Here is a 17,556-nt window from a genome sequence, read left to right on the forward strand (position 1 = left end):
GTCAAACAACCCTTTCACAGGGGTCACCCGATTCATAACAGTAGCAAAATGACAGTGATGGAGTAGCAAGGAAAATCATCTTATGGTTGGGGGGTCACCACCACAGGAGGACCTGTCTGAAAGGGTCGCCGCGTGAGGAGGTAAAGAACCACTGCCGTAGGTAAAAGAACAAATGGGAGGCGGTGCCTAGGCTTCAAACAGTTGGAGGAAAATGGAATGGAAAAAAAAAGATGTTTCCCCACGAACCTTTTAAGCCCCTTTATAGAGCGTAGGCTGAATGTGTGCTGGGTTGCATGGAAAAGAGAAAGGGGCCTTTGCTCACCAGATCTGGCCATTGTGTTCTGTGTTGAGCGTAAACCGGCCAAAGCAGAAGGAATTGCCCCCTGCCCACCCCCTTCAGCGACGAGCCTGGTTATCAGACAGAGTACTGGAGAGACGGTTACAGATCAAAACGATACATCTGACTTGAACGGTTACATCTTATCATTCAATCTCCCTCTGGATACACTTTGAACTTGATCTGGCTTTTCATATTTTCTACTATCTATCTATCCATCTATCATCTATCCATCCATCACCTCTATCTATCATCAATCTATCTATCAACCTATCACGTTTTCCAGATTGGGGCTTATCTGTGTTGCATTTTGTTATTGTCGATAGTGTTCTTGACCCTGTCATGTGTCTTTCTATGTTTCTTGGTGTATGAAACCAGGCGGGGTGGGTCTCTAGAGACAGGAACTCAAACAGGGGGCCTGGAAGGCGTGGCAGGGGTCGGAGGGAGTACGGGGAGCTGACAACAGGACTACAAGAAGGGTGAAACTGTATGAAAATGGTTGCGGTAGTGACTGTACCACCCGGCTTGATATGACTGAAGTATTGAATGGTATGATGTCTGGATTATGTCCGAATAAAATGACTTGTGGGGAAAAAAGGTGATTCTGTACAATTAAGTAGTCATGGGGACAAAGGAAGTTATTGTGAGCTCATGAAGAGAGGAAGCTTTCTTAGACCTAGAGAAGGGACTGAGAGAGGGAGGGCAGGGACGGAGGGAAGAGAAAGAGGAAGAGGGATCCAATCCCCAATCCCTTTAGAAGGGAATGCTCCTTAGAGGCAAGGATGGTGAGACTTTGTCTCACGTACGTTGCACATGTTATCAAGAGAGGTCAGTCCCCGGAGAAAGACATCATGCTTGGTAAAGTAGAGGTGCTGTCGGAACAAAAGAAAAGCCCCCAACAGGATGGATTGCCACAGTGGCTACCACAGTGGATTCCAACAGAACAGTCGTGAGGACGGGGCAGGACTGGGCCGGGTGTTTCATTCTGTTTGCACGGTGTTGCTTAATGTTGCTGTGAGTCAGAATCCACTAGACGGCACCTACCAGCAGCTGTCAGGGAAAGCACTGAACCCAAGGCCTCTGCTTAGGTGGCCCAGATGGGAACTACAAAGAGAGACCATTCTCCCAGCAATAGAGAACAGAGTGTTGTAGCCATGCAGGTTAAGTTCATCCTGAAGGAATAGGCTGTTTAATATAAGATGCAAGCCAATTCAGGAGCAAAGGAAAGCCGCCCTACCAGTGGCAGATGAGGGCAGACCAGGGGCTGTACATGCCGCATGGCCACACATCACCTTTCCACCTAGTCAGCAAACACTCCAAGGGCAGGTTAACATTTAGTTCAAAACGCGATGCCAGTTAGTAAACTTTCTTTGTATCCTTTACCAATGCGAGGATTGAAATTACCTGTGGCCGCTGCACATCTTTGTGTCTGCTGAACAGTGGCCTCTCACCGATCATGGAGTCGAAGGCAGAGAGATTATCCGGCTGGAGAACTTTTTCATGCTCAGAAGCCTTCTTTCCAATGGTTGACTGCTGCAAAAATATTTCACGAGGGCAGATTATTTCATTGAAAAGACCCACTTTATTTCCATCTGAATAGCAGAAGAGATTTATAGGAAGCAAATGGTAGTATTTTGCCATTTATTATAATTACTTATGTCTGTGTTAATGTGATTTTTTTTCATAACAACTCAAAAAATCATGCTCTACATTTGATTGCGTCCTTTAGTCAAATTTATCTAATGAACTATTGAAAACAGGAATTGTCTATGTTCAGAAAAGGAAGTAAATAAAAGTTAAAAGTGTGCTATGCTTCAAAGGTTCCTCTATGTCTAAAACATAGGTCGTTTTTTTTCTTCAGAAAAGAAAGAACATATTAGGATGATAAGTGAACCATCCGTCCTGTACATCCACACCGAATCTCATTTCTGAGTCTGAGTCCCCTAAAAACCATGCATAAGTATGAATGCAAATCTTTTCGACTAAGATCCTATCATCAAATAACGCAAACTTGTATTAATTAAATAAGGGAAGCTTTTAAAAACCAAAAGAACACTTTAACTGTATAATACTTTGCTCAGATTATTGTAAGTATTTGCCAAAGTGCCCTGGAAGCAGATTTTGTGTTTCTGATGTCATATTTTCATCTCACCTGTAAAGGCTTCCTTTCCTAATCAATTGGAGAGTCTCACAGTTCCTTTACAATAGGTGTTTCTTGTACAAAATCTTCTATCAGACCAGTGAGGACACCCAACCCAATCAAACCAACTCAAACCATATCACCACCACCACCAACCACCTAAGTGCACTCGCTTGCTCGCTCGCTCACTCACTCACCCACCGAGCGGATTCCCACTCATAGCTACCCTATAAGACAGGGCAGAATTGTCCCTGTGGGTTTCCACGATGGAACTGTATGGGAGAGTAGAAAGCCTCATTTTTTCCCCAAGGAGTGGCTGGTGGCTTTGAACTGCTGATCTTGTGGTTAACAGTCCAAGGCATAACCCATGGCACCACCTGGGCTCCTCAGAAAAGTGCCCAAATAAAATCAGTAATACAAAGCCAGTGGACGCATTCCTTCCAGTTTCGAGTGCATTGCTGGGTCTCCCAAACGTGCATGGTTTCTGTGTGGTTTCATATGTGGTTTCTGTATGCTGGCCAGTCAGTTGGACTCACGGCTACTCCATGGACTGAGCAGGGATTTCCAAGCTGCAATCTTTACGGGAGCAGATCCCCAGGTTTCCCTTCTATGGAGTTGCTGACGGGGTGCCAACAGTCAGAATGGCACTTACCTGCCTGTCACACCACCAGGGAGGGCCCCCTACCACATGTGTCGAGAGACATACACGCAGACATAGAGAGTTCTCTTTTACCTGATCCTCACTGTATTTCTCTTGAAGCATCATCTGGACTTTTTCCAAATTGCATTTCACAGTTTTCAGTTTCAAGGACAAGGCTTCAGCCTCTTGCTGAATGGCTCCACCATCTCCCAGGCCCTGATCTTTGCAGTTCTCCAACAGAGACACAACCTTGTGCTCGATTTCTGTTAGCATAGCCTAGCAAATAAAATAATATAATCATTCATATTTTGGGGGCTTATGCAAGCAATAGTCCCCAAAATAAGTGAGATGCTCTCTTTAAATAAGTGCATGAAGAAGTCTCAGACACAGGACTGGAAAGGAATCTCAGGAAAATAGACAAGCAAAGACAAACTTCTACATAACTCATGTGTAGAGCCCAGCTCTGCCCTTAAAGACCTGTGTAACTTTGGGCATGTTACTTTATGTGACTGTGGCTGACAGTCGCCTGCAAAACGGAGATAAGAACAGAACTTACCTCCAAGGGTCATTGCGAGACGTTAATGAGTCAAGCCATGTGCTCTGTCTAGTCTGTGGTTGACTGCTATTTTTATTTTCTCCACCATCTTAACATATATTGTTTTCTATTGCAATCTAAGTATCAAGTAATAGGGAAAAAAAAAAAAGACCATCCTACAGAATGAATGAACTATCCCTCGTCCTCTCCTGCTCTTCCTCAAGCTAAACAAGCCTCCAAAATCCCCGAGCACCACAGAAGAAATGGATTGGAACCTGAAACACCGAGTCATCGGTACAGCTGGCCAACTCACACACGGCTCTAAAAATAAATCAGTTGGATGGGGTCAGTTTGCCAGTTAGTCAATGTCATCTTATTCCTCCTCAGCAGATCAAGTTTGCCACCTCCTGGGGCTCAGGAGCCCCAACAGTCCTGGCAGCTGGCTGGCACCAAGCACAGAGGCATTCCTAGCTGTGGGAGGCCTGGGCATGCAAGTCTAGCTGCACGGTTGTATGCACTTCGCCACGGTCACTTGAGCTGTCAGCTCAGCCTGTGGTGAAGAACGGGCTCAAGTCTTTGGGAGAAATCTAAGGAAAAGCTCTACCCTTAAATCTTCCAACACCTTCTCTTCATCTAAGCCAGCGATTTGGATCCTCTTTCGCAGCGTTTCCCACAGGAGGTGATACTGCCCCTGATGGGCAATGGAAGGATTTGGCAAATGCGGATAGCTACACGTTAACTTGGATTATGGGATATACTAAAAATGTTTTTAATTGCCAGAGAGGAGCCCAGTCATGTTTGTTTGTTTGTTTTTCCTGAAACGGGGGCGGTAGGCCACATAAGTTTAGGAACCTATGCTCTATAGCAGTGGTTCTCAACCTTCCTAATGCCTCCACCCTTTCATACAGTTCATGTTGTGGTGACCCCCAACCATGAAATTATTTTCGTTGCTACTTCGTAACTGTCATTTTGCTACTGTTATGAATCATCATGTAAACATCTGATATGCTGGATGTATTTTCATTGTTACAAATTGAACATAATTAAAGGATAGTGATTAATCACAAAAACAAATGCAGTAATTATATATTGTGAAATATGTATTTCTAATGACAAATAAATGAAATTTAGTCTTGAAGCATGGTGTAAATGGTTAACAGTATTCATACTGGGTACTTGTATGTTGGTGTATCTGCATGTGGGCGGACCCGCCTGCAGACGGATAGAGGAGCCGTGTCTTGGTTCTTAAGAACATGGGAACTATGTGTTTTCCAATGGTCTTAGGCAACCCCTGTGAAAGGGTCGTTTGACCCCCCAAAGGGGTCGCCACCCAGAGGTTGAGAGCCACTGCTCCTTAGCTTATTCTAGGCTTGCTTTCGACACTTGGATACTTTACAACGCACTTGCTCACGTGTCTGCATACACTTCCTGAGCACCCTGTTAGGAGTTGTAAGCTGATACATCATGGCTCACCCTACTGTTCACCCTTTAAACTGTCTCCCCGTTCGTCATGTTGGTAATCAACACTGCTAAGAGTATTTGTCTCCTTTGGGGATTATTTTCAGAGGGCAAATTATTAGTTCATAGCAGGCATCTTATATATTGACAGCTGACTTCCCCAAACAATGAACCTGGAGCCATACGAAGCTACCAGATAATCAAACCAAAAACCAAACCCATCGCACTTAAGTTGATTCCGATTCGCAGTAACACCAGGGGTTTTTTCTTGATTGTAATCTTCTTTTTAAAAAAATGCTTTTATTGGAGGCTCTTATATCTCTTATCAAATTCCATACATTCCTCCAATGTGTCAAGCACATTTTACATATGCCACCATCATTTTCAAAGCATTCTCTTCCCACTTCAGCCCTCTATCAGCTCCCCATTTCCCCCCCTCCCTTCCCCCGCTGCCTCACGAACTCTTGATAAATTATAGATTATTTTTCCCATATCTTACATCGTCCTCCATTGCCCCTCACCCACTTTTCCATTATTCATCTCCTGGGTGGGGTTTCTAGATTGATCCTTGTGATTGATCCCCCCGCTTCCCCCCCAATCCTCCTGGTATCTCTACTCTCCTTGTTGGCCCTGATAGGTGTTTATCTATCCTGGCTTCCCTGTGTTGCGGGCTCTTATCTGTAGCAGTGTGCATGTTCTGGCCTAATCCGATAAGTAAGGTAGAACTGAGGTCATGATAGTGGGGGGAAGGAAGCACCAAAGAGCTATCAAAAAGTTGTGTGTTTCATCAGTGCTATACTGCATGCTGACTGGCTCATCTCTTCCCTGTGACCCCTCTGTGAGGGATGTCCAATTGTGTACAGATGGGCATTGAGTCTCCACTCTATGCCCCTCCCCCCCATTCAACTTGGGTATGGTTTTATCCTGGGTCTTAGATGCCTGATACCTGCTTTCATCGACACCTCGTGATCACACAGGCTGGTGTGCATCTTCCATGTGGGTTTTATTGCTTCTGAGCTAGATGGCCACTTGTTTATCTTCAAGCCCTTGGCTGTTATCTTACTAGTAGCAGAATGGTAGTCTTTTCTTACATGGTACTGCTGGTGGGGCTCAAAGCGCAAACCTTTAGGTTAATTGATGAGTGTGCATCTTTAACACTATCTAGGGATTTATTAATGATCTGTGATATGCAGATGACATAACCCTGTTTGCTGAAAGTGAGGAGGGCTTGAAGCACTTGCAGATGGAGATCAAGGATTGCAGCCTTCAGTGTGGATCACGGCTCAATGTAAAGAAAGTAAGACTCCTCCCACTAGACGACTAGGTAACATCATGATGAACAGAGAGAATACTGGAGGTGCCAAGGATTTCAGTTATTCATACAACAATGTGGGGTCAGATTCCACGGTCAGTACAATGAACTGATGGCTTACATTAATTCCTCCAATCTATCCAAAATAAGGTGTGGATCTAGGTTTGTTGATTGATTGATTGATTGATTGCCATTTCATATCTAATTATCCCAACAAAACCAAAACCACTGCCATTGAGTCAATTTCAACTCAGAGCAACCCTACGGAGGACAGGCTAGAATTGCTTCTGAGGGTTTTCTGAGTCCGTAGAGCGTCCTGGGAACAGAGCCTCATCTTTTCCCTGTGGGGCAGTTGGTAGACCTTGTGGTTTGAGCCCAGCGCTAAGCCAGCAGCCCCGCCACTCTCAGGGCCATCGAGGAGTCCATTCTGACCCAGCACCACCAGTGAGGGCGCCTTCATTCTTTCCCCACCCTTTGTCGTACTCACTCAACAATGGAGTCATTTTGCCTAGGCTCGGGTCTACCTCAAGAAGAGAGAGAAATATCTCTTCCTTGTTAGAATGTGAGAAAGACCCTCTATATTTTTTGTTTGTTTTGGGGGGGAGATTCAGAAATAGGTTCAGATTCCAGCTCAACCAGTTGGCAAAAGTCTGTAACCTGCTCAGGCCTGCATCTCCTTCAGTCCTATGTCGTAAGGATGACATGTCCACTGAGGCCTTGTTCTCCACCCTAACTCTGACTTTGTATCTTATTTTCAGCAGTGTTTTCCAGAGCACATTATTTCCAGAGCACACTTCTATTTCCTCACCTGTGTATTGGAAATACAAGCACCTAAAATCAGAACTGTTTTATGAAGACCCAATGAGGCGATCCAGGCAAAAAACTTACTCCCAACAAGCCAATTCTAAGTCACAGTGACCCGACAGGACAGAGTAGAACCATCCCTGTGCTGTACTGAGGCTGTAAATCTTTGTAGGAACAGAAAGCTCATCTTTCTCCCATGGAACGTCTTGAGTCCAAACTGCTGATCTTGCAGTGAGCAGCCCAAACCATAACCCACTCGGTCACCAGGGCTCCCCCTGAGCAAACATGCATGGTAAATGGTCAGGAGTAACCACAACATTCGCCGGAGGCTGGTGCGCAAAGCTACTTATTGCTGGAGTTTTTCTTCATCAAAATAAAATTATTTCATGTTTCATTCTATACACGAAGTTCAGTATCTTATTTCCTATCAGGGCACATAAGGTTTCTATAGACCACTAGTCTTTAATTGTACCAGAGACTGCCTATCCTATATGGCAATGTTTCTTAAAATAAAGAAGATAAATGGGGATCCACTGAAAATCAATTTCTAAGGAGCAAAGCATTGTTCTTTTAAAAAAGTGCTCAAGTTCCAGTTAAATTATAAATGTAAAAATTAAGTAAGACTCATGTGCAAATTTAAAGATACCATTACTAGATATAACTTTGGCTAGTTATCAATGTCATTTTAGGACTACATATTAATGCATATCCCAATGAAACTGACTGCATCAATTTATAAAGTTTCCAGACCACATACAGAAGGTTTTTGTGAAGCTCCACACCCCCCTTGTCACTTCACAAGGGACTGTCACAGAGGATGGGTGAGCCTGAGCATCTTGCCCCCACTCAGACAACTAGCAGGTGGGAGAAAAGAAAGTTCCTGCTTCCTTGTTCCATGTTCTTTTAGGTAGTGCCAGGGTCCTCACCTTTTGGTTTCCAGGGGCCTCAATTCCAAAATATCCTCTATCTATCTAACTGGAATCTGCCATGGCAAATGTCATCTTAATTAGAATTTACAGAGATCACCAACCCAAGCAGGACCAGCAGCTATTGTAATAAAATGTCACCAGTGCCCTTTTGTGATGTATCAGCAGGGGTGCAAATCCAGACATAAAGTGTCCTGTCTTAGTATCCATGAAAATTAAGAGCCAACCTTTCTCGGGCATTCTCTGTGGGACAAACCAATGCCTCATCTCCTCTAATTCGGCCAAGCCACGAGGAGTTAAGGGATGATATTTTCCCAGCCCCGACAAGGAAGGAAAATGATGCTGAGAAGTTGAGTGATGTCTCCATGTTCACGGTCCACGATACGGATGCCATCTGCTGAGGTGTGATCACCCACCGTCATCCTAAGTAGTCTGCTGTCACAAGTTATTTCCAAGAATCACCCCGAGAATAAAGGTTGGGGCTGGACAATGGAACGAAACACACTGTCGCTTTAAGAAAAAGGCACCCAATCCTGGGAAGAGGCAAACCTTGACCTCTTACCTGGCAGCCGACCAGCTGCTGCTCCACCACCTGCTGCATGCCTGGGTTTAATGTTTCCGGCTCGAATGCCACGTTTGCTTGGGCCAGCCACTGCTCCAGCTCAGCCACCTGGGTCTGGCAGACATGGAGGACCTCGGCGGGCTCAGGCCTGGCTTGCTCCACTGTGGCCTCAGAAGCTTTGTGCTCCTCGGGAAAGTCCAGCGATGCTGCCTGGATGGGAGGTGTGGCACCCTAAGACAAAACCAAAGATAGTTCCACGGTGAAAAGTCAGGCTTCCACCGTCTTCCGATTTGAGGCAGCAAAGACCCAAGAACTTGCAGTATTTCCTCAATTCAGAGAGAGAGAGAGAGAGAGGAAAGAAAAATGTACCTCTCCACGCATAGCAACTCTCATGTGACCTGGGGCCACAGGTTTCCAAGCAGCCGATCTTCATGTACACAGGCACAGTATTCCCAGACACAGAGGAAGCAATCGACTCACAGTTCATTAAGCAGTGAACCTCCAGAGACAGGTGAGCGTGTAGCGAGAGGGTGTGGGCAGGTGCCTCTGAAAACATTTCAGGGAATTGGCCCGGGTGTAAAGTTGTGTGATACGTGATTAAGCAATGCTTACATTGCTGTGTACTCTGCTGAAACCGGGAAAAACAAACACAAACCCACCAGAAAACAACGCCCCCACCCCACCCCGCCCCAATCCCAACCTCCGCACTTTTACACATGCCTGGGACAAGGTTTATTATACTACCCATTTTTTAATGTAACCTCTTCTCAAGTGGTTAGACCATAAAATAGTTTGATTCAAAAAACAAAAACAAAAAAATACGCATCTAAGTGTCTCCTTATTTTGAAAAATCTGAGAGTCCAAGTGAGCCGCAGTCTGGTAGTGTGGCAACGTCTATAAATCTATCTCCTATGTCGCAGGGAGAATCCCTGATGCTACTCTTGACATTCTGGATTCTTAAACATATATGAACAACCGATGATCCTCCTACGGTATAAAGAAGGTGGGATGTGATTGTTGTAGATCGAAAGGACTGGAGTGTTGAAGACTCCAGTGGAAAACGTTTACCCAGATATTAGATCTTGGCAATTTGAGGTGAGATATGATTTGATACAGAGGCACCGTAGGCATCCCACAGCATCATCTCCCTTTTCTCGGATGGCGAGAGAGCATGTTGACCCTTCAAGAGAAATTCCTTCAAGAATAAGAACTTTTTTGGAACACTATAAAATTTTTGGTCTCAATATTTTCATTGGTCATGATGAACTATACTGTTTACTATAACACATGCTATATTGTTTACTGTAACTATGTAACATGTTAGCATTCAAGGGGGCACTATTCTGGCCAAGTGATGGAATTTCTCACGGGAATGGCTCACACATGCCTCTTGCTCTTGGTAAGTGCCACCTTATTCACAAATGAACCTACTGTGCCTACTCCGGAGCTGGCCTCACCATCCTGGCCGTGCTTGAGCTCATGGTTGTAACCACGGTGTCCATCCGTTTCCCTGGGGGCCTTTTGGCACTTTGTTGCCCTCGACCAAGCATGAAGCATGATGTTTCTCTCTAGGTCCCGGGCCCTCCTGTCAGCAGGTCTTAGAAGTACAGCCAAAGGGCTGCTTAGCAGGGATGGCAAGACTCCGTCTGACTTACACAAATGTAGGCCCAGACCGAAATGCACATTTTCCAATGTTTGAGGAGTTTGGTTTAAGCATAACATGTTCAGTTCAACAGATGTGAACATAATCCGCATTGGTAACAAAAACACACAGTGCATGAAAATGCTAATAATTTCAAGACACCCTGATGAGGATGGTGAAAGCTGGTTTGGCAGAAGGATCTCTGGCGTGTTCTTCTTCCCTCTGACCACCTACTAACTTCACACACGTGTTCCTTTCTGTGCCAAAGTGCTACTTCTTGCTGGCTTTCAAGAGTCAAAAGAGATCATTGAAAGGCAGATGGAGGTAGTATTTTGGCAAAAAAAAAGAAAAAAAAGAGTGAGACTATAAAATAGATGTAATTTCCTTCCAGAATCACCATCTAGAGGGACCCTTTCTTGGCTCTGTTCTTTCTGCACCTCATACACAGTTGTGTCTATAGCTGGACTCACTTGTTTCACTTCTGTAACGTTGATTTTCAGAAGCAGCATTCATGTGCTTGGAGCACCAACTTCTACGTAATCTGACTCACTCTTTGCTAGCGGTCAGATACTGCTCTCTCTGTCTTTACTGGCAAAGACTTGGGATCCCTGTTCCTTGGGAGCCCCGATTTACCAGTCTTGAACTGATTTACCCTCTATCTTTTCCTTTCCTCACTGAGAAAATTCTAGTCGAGTATTTCTGATACGTAACACATGTTTGAAATGATGGTACAGTCACTGTCCCTCCACTTTTTGAAAGTTCGTTTTACACCGTTTCATTTTTCTGAAAGTTCTACATCCACATTTGTTTCGGTTAGTTGAACAAAATCTGACCGTTTGCGTTCACGAGAAAAGGGCAGAGAGTGAAAGCAGCACTTAGCACTGTTTCCAAGTGACCCAGGAACGAGGCAGCACATCCCGAAGCAGTGGGAATGGCGCGGCATCACGCCTCCCACACTGCCTTGTGAGAGCTGCCCTTTGTGCTCTTTGGTGTAATCGAGTGGATCATTTTTGGGCGTCTGGACACATGCTCAAACACTGTTCCCATGTAAGTTTATGGCAAAGGTTTCGCTGCATTATGGAATTTCAGGTCACAAGAGGTTTCTCAGCCATAACATGCTCTTCTATTGGATAGTGGGGCAACCTGTATTGAGTTCCTTTCTCTAAATAACAAAATTAATGAGGAAATATGAAAAGCTGGACTTATTTGCTAAAAACCTGGACTTGAAAAGAACCCCAGGGTGAGCGCGAGGAAAGCATGCCTGTCACCACAGAACCCCACGGGGAAAGTGGAGTTCAGGAGCCCACTTGCGCTGAGCCCGCCAAGAAGTAAACGCAGTCACAGCCCAAGAGAGCGAAGTGCGCGGGAGCCTGTTTTCACAGCTCCCGTTTCCCCCAGGCTGCTTCTGAGAAGTTGAGACCCAAACAGGGCTTCCTGCCCCGAGTCATGCAAATCTTTTAAAACCTGAGTTCACATCATTTCCCCAAAAGAGCATCCTTGTGCTCAGTATGTTCCCTAAAGGCCAGATCCAAATACTGAAAGCAATTATTTCAATGGACATTTTACTATTTTGACCATTTAAGGGGGTGTTAAAAAGTATTACCGCAAACATTTCTTATCGAAGGGAATTATGCTATCTCTAGGCATAACATGAGATTGGTAATGTAGAACTTTTGGGGGGCTTCTTATGAGCCAAGCATTATGGTAACTGTGATACCCCCACCACCTGATGATGCCTCACCCCAGCCTAGTATGGGTTCTAGCCTCCAGACTGGGAATTGAGCTTCGAGAAGTTACTCAAACTATAAGCCAGGATTCAGTCTCTGATTTTGCTGTGTTTTCAGAGCTTTGAGGTCTACATTCTTGATAAAATTTCACCAATCCTCACCTATCCTATGGTCTTTCAATTAGTGAATAGTATACTGCTTGGAGATGCTTTAGTACATCACTGATCTAAGGAAGCAAGGTGCAATGTAATTTTCTGATTATGGGTACATCATATAGTCAAATACCAGGCCTTTACATTTGCTTAATATTTTAAGCTGAATTCTGTAAGCACTGGCATGTCTCCCCTACTTTGAATAAAATGTGTATGCCTGCCTAATCTGTACATGCACAACCACTGCCACTGCAGGGACGTGCTTTATTTTGTCAATATATGCCTACCTTGGTTTATACCTTTGCATACTAACTATGTGTTCTTCATGGTATTACAGATCAAAGATGACTTGGAATTATATATATATATATAAATTAAAACAAAATAAAACTATAATTCTTATTTGGCCAGGCACTTAACATATATATATATATAAATTAAAACAAAATAAAACTATAATTCTTATTTGGCCAGGCACTTAACCTCTAAAGCCAAAGGTTTATTGAGGTTGTTACCCAACCAATGGCATGGGTCCCTGGTCTCAGTGGATCTCCCATTTCACGTTCCCTCCCCCGAGTGATGCGCCATTGACCACAAGGTGGAAGGCACCAAGCAGCACAGGATTCAGAGACTCCTGGAACTAGTGAAATGGCTCCTGCTGACCCAGCTGTGTAAAAGGGAACATCGATCATTTGCTGCTCCGGGAATCTACTGGGCTCACTTAGGCCAATAGTTCTTTGTGCGGAGGAAAAGGCTAGCACACACAATGCACACACACACATCAGGTAAAGTGAGAGTTACTGGGGCATAGTAGTTAAAAGTTGATGTTCTAAACCCAGATACCAGCTCTACCCATCTTTTAGCCCCATGCCCCTGGGCAACTTGTGCAACTTTTCTGAACCTCAATCTCTCCAGCCACAAGTAGAAGAGTAGAACTCCCTGCCTAGGACTATAGTGAAGAGTAAAAGCGTTAATAAATGTAAACCTCACAGCTCAGCACATAATAAATCCTAAGTACTTTTTAACATCGTTGTTATCTTCATAATTAAAATCTATTACCCATGTAGTTGGACAAAAGACTTTAAACATCACCTACAGCCGGAGAAACAAACGCTAAAGCAGAATGGCTTCTGTAAATAGAACACGACTGCAGTTACTCCTGGTGTTTAATTAGGTGTCACAGAATAACAAAAGCCTTCTTCGACCTGAGTATTGCCAATAAGGATGAACTTCTGGCAGGGGTTCACCTTGCTGGACAGCCACTGTTGAAGACCTTTAACAATCTGACAGCCACTATGTCTTTTTTATTAAAAATGGGGGAAAAGAAGGGGCGGGGTAGACATAAAAGGAACTCGGTGTAAGAAGAGAGAGGTCAAGATGTGAAAAGGAGAACATGAAAGCTCGCCAGAACCTCCTCTCGCAGCTGCTCGGGGAGGCCGGAGCCGAACACCCAACCGACCTGGGACATCATGTCCGCTGGGAGGTCCTCTGGAGAACCAGGAGGGAGGCTAGTTCTAGTTAGGAAGGCGCACCGGAATATTCTGGGCTTGATCCCTTACGCACTCCTTTACTCATGGCATTTTTGACCCATTAAATTTTGCATTCCCCATTTGTAAGCTTCTAGTACGTATTGATCTACCTTATATTGAATACCTGAGGATTAAAAAGCTAACAACCATAAATGCTTCCATTAATCAGTTCATTAATATTAGCCCTCTCCTCCATTTTATTCTCCCCTTAAATTATGCCTATGGAATAAAGAAGCTGGAGGAGTTCGCCCAGAGAAGTTCACCCTCAACTAAGGAAGAAGGAGTGAAACGCCGTTAACTGCTCTATGCCTTGCTGTCTTTCAGGTAAATAACCAATGATAAATCTCCCAGTTCTATGACTGGATAGCACACATGAAGATCACCAGGAGCTCTAAGCTTGACATACAAAGAACTGTGGAACGCAGAAGCTTTGGTTATCTTTGGGCACTAGGCCCAACAGCTGAGCAGGTGGCTTCGCAGTCCCAGGGGCTTACCTTTTTGGTTTGGTGAGGGTTGAGTGAGTCTGGTGCAAGACCCTGTGCCACGGACCCATCACACGTGCTCATTCTCCGATCTGCCATCTGTAGAGATAAACAAACATACATGGAAACCCCAAGTAAAAATGGAAGTTGAGAAAACATCTCACTTTGCTGCCACACATTCATTCGCCGATGCTTGCTCACTGGACAAACAGCCTGCTGAGAAAAATGTCCAGAGGATCCAGGCACATATAGACAACAAAGTTGACTAGGTAGGAAACCTCAGCTGCTTCAGGTTTGTCTTTATTTGAAGGACCCCAAGTTCTCCAAAGCTCTCTTGCTAACAAGCAGCACATCGGGACACTACAGACGTGTGAACTTCAATGGGCTCTGTTAAGAATTATAGTGCAATAAGATTACATTATCTAATACATACTGATATGTAATTACCGTATATACTCATGTATAAACCAAGTTTTCCAGCACATTTTTAATGCAGTTTTTGTGGTAAAATTAGGTTGCCTCGGCTGATATTCGGGTTGGCTTATACTTGAGTATATATGGTAGATGATAAAAGCTATGCTTCAAATAGTGTGAGGAAAGGTAAGTTTACTAAATTGGAGAACAACTATCCAGGCTTTTCATGAGAAATATAACTAGCTCCTTTTTCCATACCAATGAATTCCAGTAGTGTTAAAGGTACTTAAAGGAATAGAGGTGAACCATAAAACTGTATGTGAAAATGAGCTAATCATCCTCTCATCTTGGAGTGGGAAAGGGCTTCCAAAGCATGACAGCGGAGGAAAACAATGTCAGAACTGTTTACAAAACAACAACAATAACACGCACTACCACAAAACAAAACAACCCTCCCCCAAAAGTCATAATCTAAAAGACAGATGACACATTGGAGTTATTACTCACAAATGATTAATATCCTTACTATACTAATTATGCTTAGCAATTAGTATGGAAAAGATACATCTTTAAGTAAAAAAAGAGTCAAATGGTATGAATAAGCATTTCATCAAAGATGAATTACAAATGCCAATAAACACCTGAAGAGATATTTAACTCTTTATTTTTAGAACAGAAACACAATTTAAACCGCTGGCTACATTTGGCTAAGACTAACAATATACAGTTATCAGCTTACAGTTGGAAAATAAGCACTTCCTTAGGTATGTTCCTTGTAGGAACAAATTTAGTAGAGCTGTTTGGAGTATATTATAACAAGGTGTGTCCATCACATTTTGAATGTACCATATATACTCAAGTATAAACCAACCCAAATATCAGTCAAGGCACCTAATTTTACCACAAAAACTGCATAAAAGTGTGCTGAAAAACTTGGCTTATGCACGAGTATATATGGTAAATAAAACTTGATCCAACGGGAACCGATTACAAGGGACTATATGTGACCTCCTCCCTGGGGGATGGACAACCGAAAAGGGGTGAGGGGAGACATCGGACAGGGCAAGAAATGACAAAATAACAATTTATAAACTATCAAGGGCTCATGAGGGAGGGGGGAGCAGGGAGGGAGGGGAAAAATGACCTAATGTCGGGGGTTTAAGTGGAGAGAAAATGTTTTGAGAATGAAGTACAAATGCGCTTTACACAATTGATGTGTGTATGGATTGCGATAAGAGTTGTATGAGCCCCTAATAAAATGTTAAAAAAACAAACAACCCACACATTAAAAAACAAAACAAAAAAACACACTGATCCAACGATTTTACTTAAGCAGTTAAGCAATGGAGGAATGACATGCACACAGATAATTAACACAGTGTGATTAAGAAGAGCATGGGTGTTGTATTCAGTCAATCTTGACTCCTCTGCTGTGTGATCTTAGACTCTCTTATCAGTGACTTCCCTTTTAAAATAGCAATAAAATCAACCTCACTTGTGTGTGTGGTTATCAGACAAGTTGGGAATATAAAGCATTTAGCAGTTCCTACCGAAATATGAGTTCTTTCCAGACCCTCCTACCAAAAACAAGAGCTACCAAGTAAATCAGGAATTTCATATTAAGATTAGATAAAACTTTTGGGGTAAGTTGGATCAGGAGAACTCTGGAAAGCTAGGCTACAAACTGCCCGTCACACAGTCTAAAATGAGGCTCCGAAGGGTTTCAGCTGGTACCTCACATACATTGCAAGAGGACATCTTTGGAGAAAGAACGTGAAGTTTAAAACGAAGCAGGAGGCGAGGAGCAGAGGGAAAGAACTTCTTGTCTGCACAGTTGTGATGGCAACAACCATGAAGAGGAGGAGGAGAAGGAAGCAAACATGAGATGGGCATTATTTAGTCACCGATTAGCTATGGAAGGTCAGAGAAATGGATGCAGTGGAGGTGATTCTGACGCGCCGTTTGGCCAAGGGAAACTGGAGTCGTTAGCAAACATGGCAACATTAAAGGGAAGGGCAAAGCTTTGAAGGAAACTTGGAGAAAAATATTTGGGATGAAGAAAGTAAATTCAGACCAAAAGATCTATCAGACAGGAAGGGCGAATAGACTTAGGGAAAGGTCAAGCCTTGAGATCTGATCAGGAATCACGGACCTAAAGATGGCAGCAGACCTATAGGAGCAGATGAAATCTCCTGAGAGAAAACGGAAGGGCCGGGGCATTCCCTAGGGGCAACAGTTGTCATCAGAAACAGAAGAGATCTAAGAGGGGCAGGAGATGGAGATGGGAGGGAGTTTGGTGCTAGAAGGGCATGGAAAGTGCAGAATAAATGAAGTCATGGCACTTCCAGACGAGAGGCTCAATAATGGCTAACGCTGGAGAGATCAAGGAGCCTTAGGAGGATCAGAGGACTATACACTGGTGTTTCCGTAGTCAATGGTGACAAGAAAATGGTTGGAGTTTAGCCAGGGGCGGAAACCAGATTACCAACGCGGGTTAACGAAGTGCAGCACTCAGGAAAGACATTTCATTTCAGAAGCAGGAACAAGAAATTCATTAAAACACCATATTGAGCCCAGTTCAGAAGCGAGCAATGTGTAAGATAAGCATCTCCGCATTCGGGAAACGAAGTGAGGCACGTGCATTAAAAACGTAGTCAAAATTGAGGTTCAGAAAGCTATGGGAAAAGGTAGAGTGTGAGAGGGCCATTGCTCTGGGAGGATCTCAGGGGGCTTCTTGCAGGAGGTGGGAGAGGACACGAACCTCTGAGAGTCAGGAGGAAGTCTACGGACAGAGAGGGAAAGATGGGCATACAAGGGAAGGAGTGTGTTTTTCTGAAGAGCAATTGAAGAAAAGGCGGGGAAGTGGAATGGGTCTTGATTTCTTTTTTTTTTTTTT

At 43.9% G+C, this 17,556-nt stretch overlaps 1 protein-coding gene across 1 annotated transcript in view; it reads right to left on the minus strand.

Annotated features, from left to right (window-relative positions):
• Positions 1–1,625: 1,625 nt before the first annotated feature.
• The window catches only part of LOC123521399 (nesprin-2-like), an 86,353-nt gene continuing 70,422 nt past the window's right edge, over positions 1,626–17,556 (minus strand). Inside the window, exons 26-30 of the mRNA XM_045287625.1 lie at positions 14,259–14,345; positions 8,715–8,945; positions 3,211–3,393; positions 1,742–1,870; positions 1,626–1,637 (exon numbers count right to left, since the gene is read on the minus strand). Of these exons, the coding sequence (XP_045143560.1) occupies positions 1,626–1,637; positions 1,742–1,870; positions 3,211–3,393; positions 8,715–8,945; positions 14,259–14,345 (642 nt within the window). The remainder of the gene's footprint in view (positions 1,638–1,741; positions 1,871–3,210; positions 3,394–8,714; positions 8,946–14,258; positions 14,346–17,556) is intronic.

This window comes from Echinops telfairi, unplaced genomic scaffold, assembly GCF_000313985.2.
Source record: "Echinops telfairi isolate 266 unplaced genomic scaffold, ASM31398v2 ScPeMD7_18;HRSCAF=68, whole genome shotgun sequence".
Classification (NCBI taxonomy): Eukaryota; Metazoa; Chordata; class Mammalia; order Afrosoricida; family Tenrecidae; genus Echinops; species Echinops telfairi.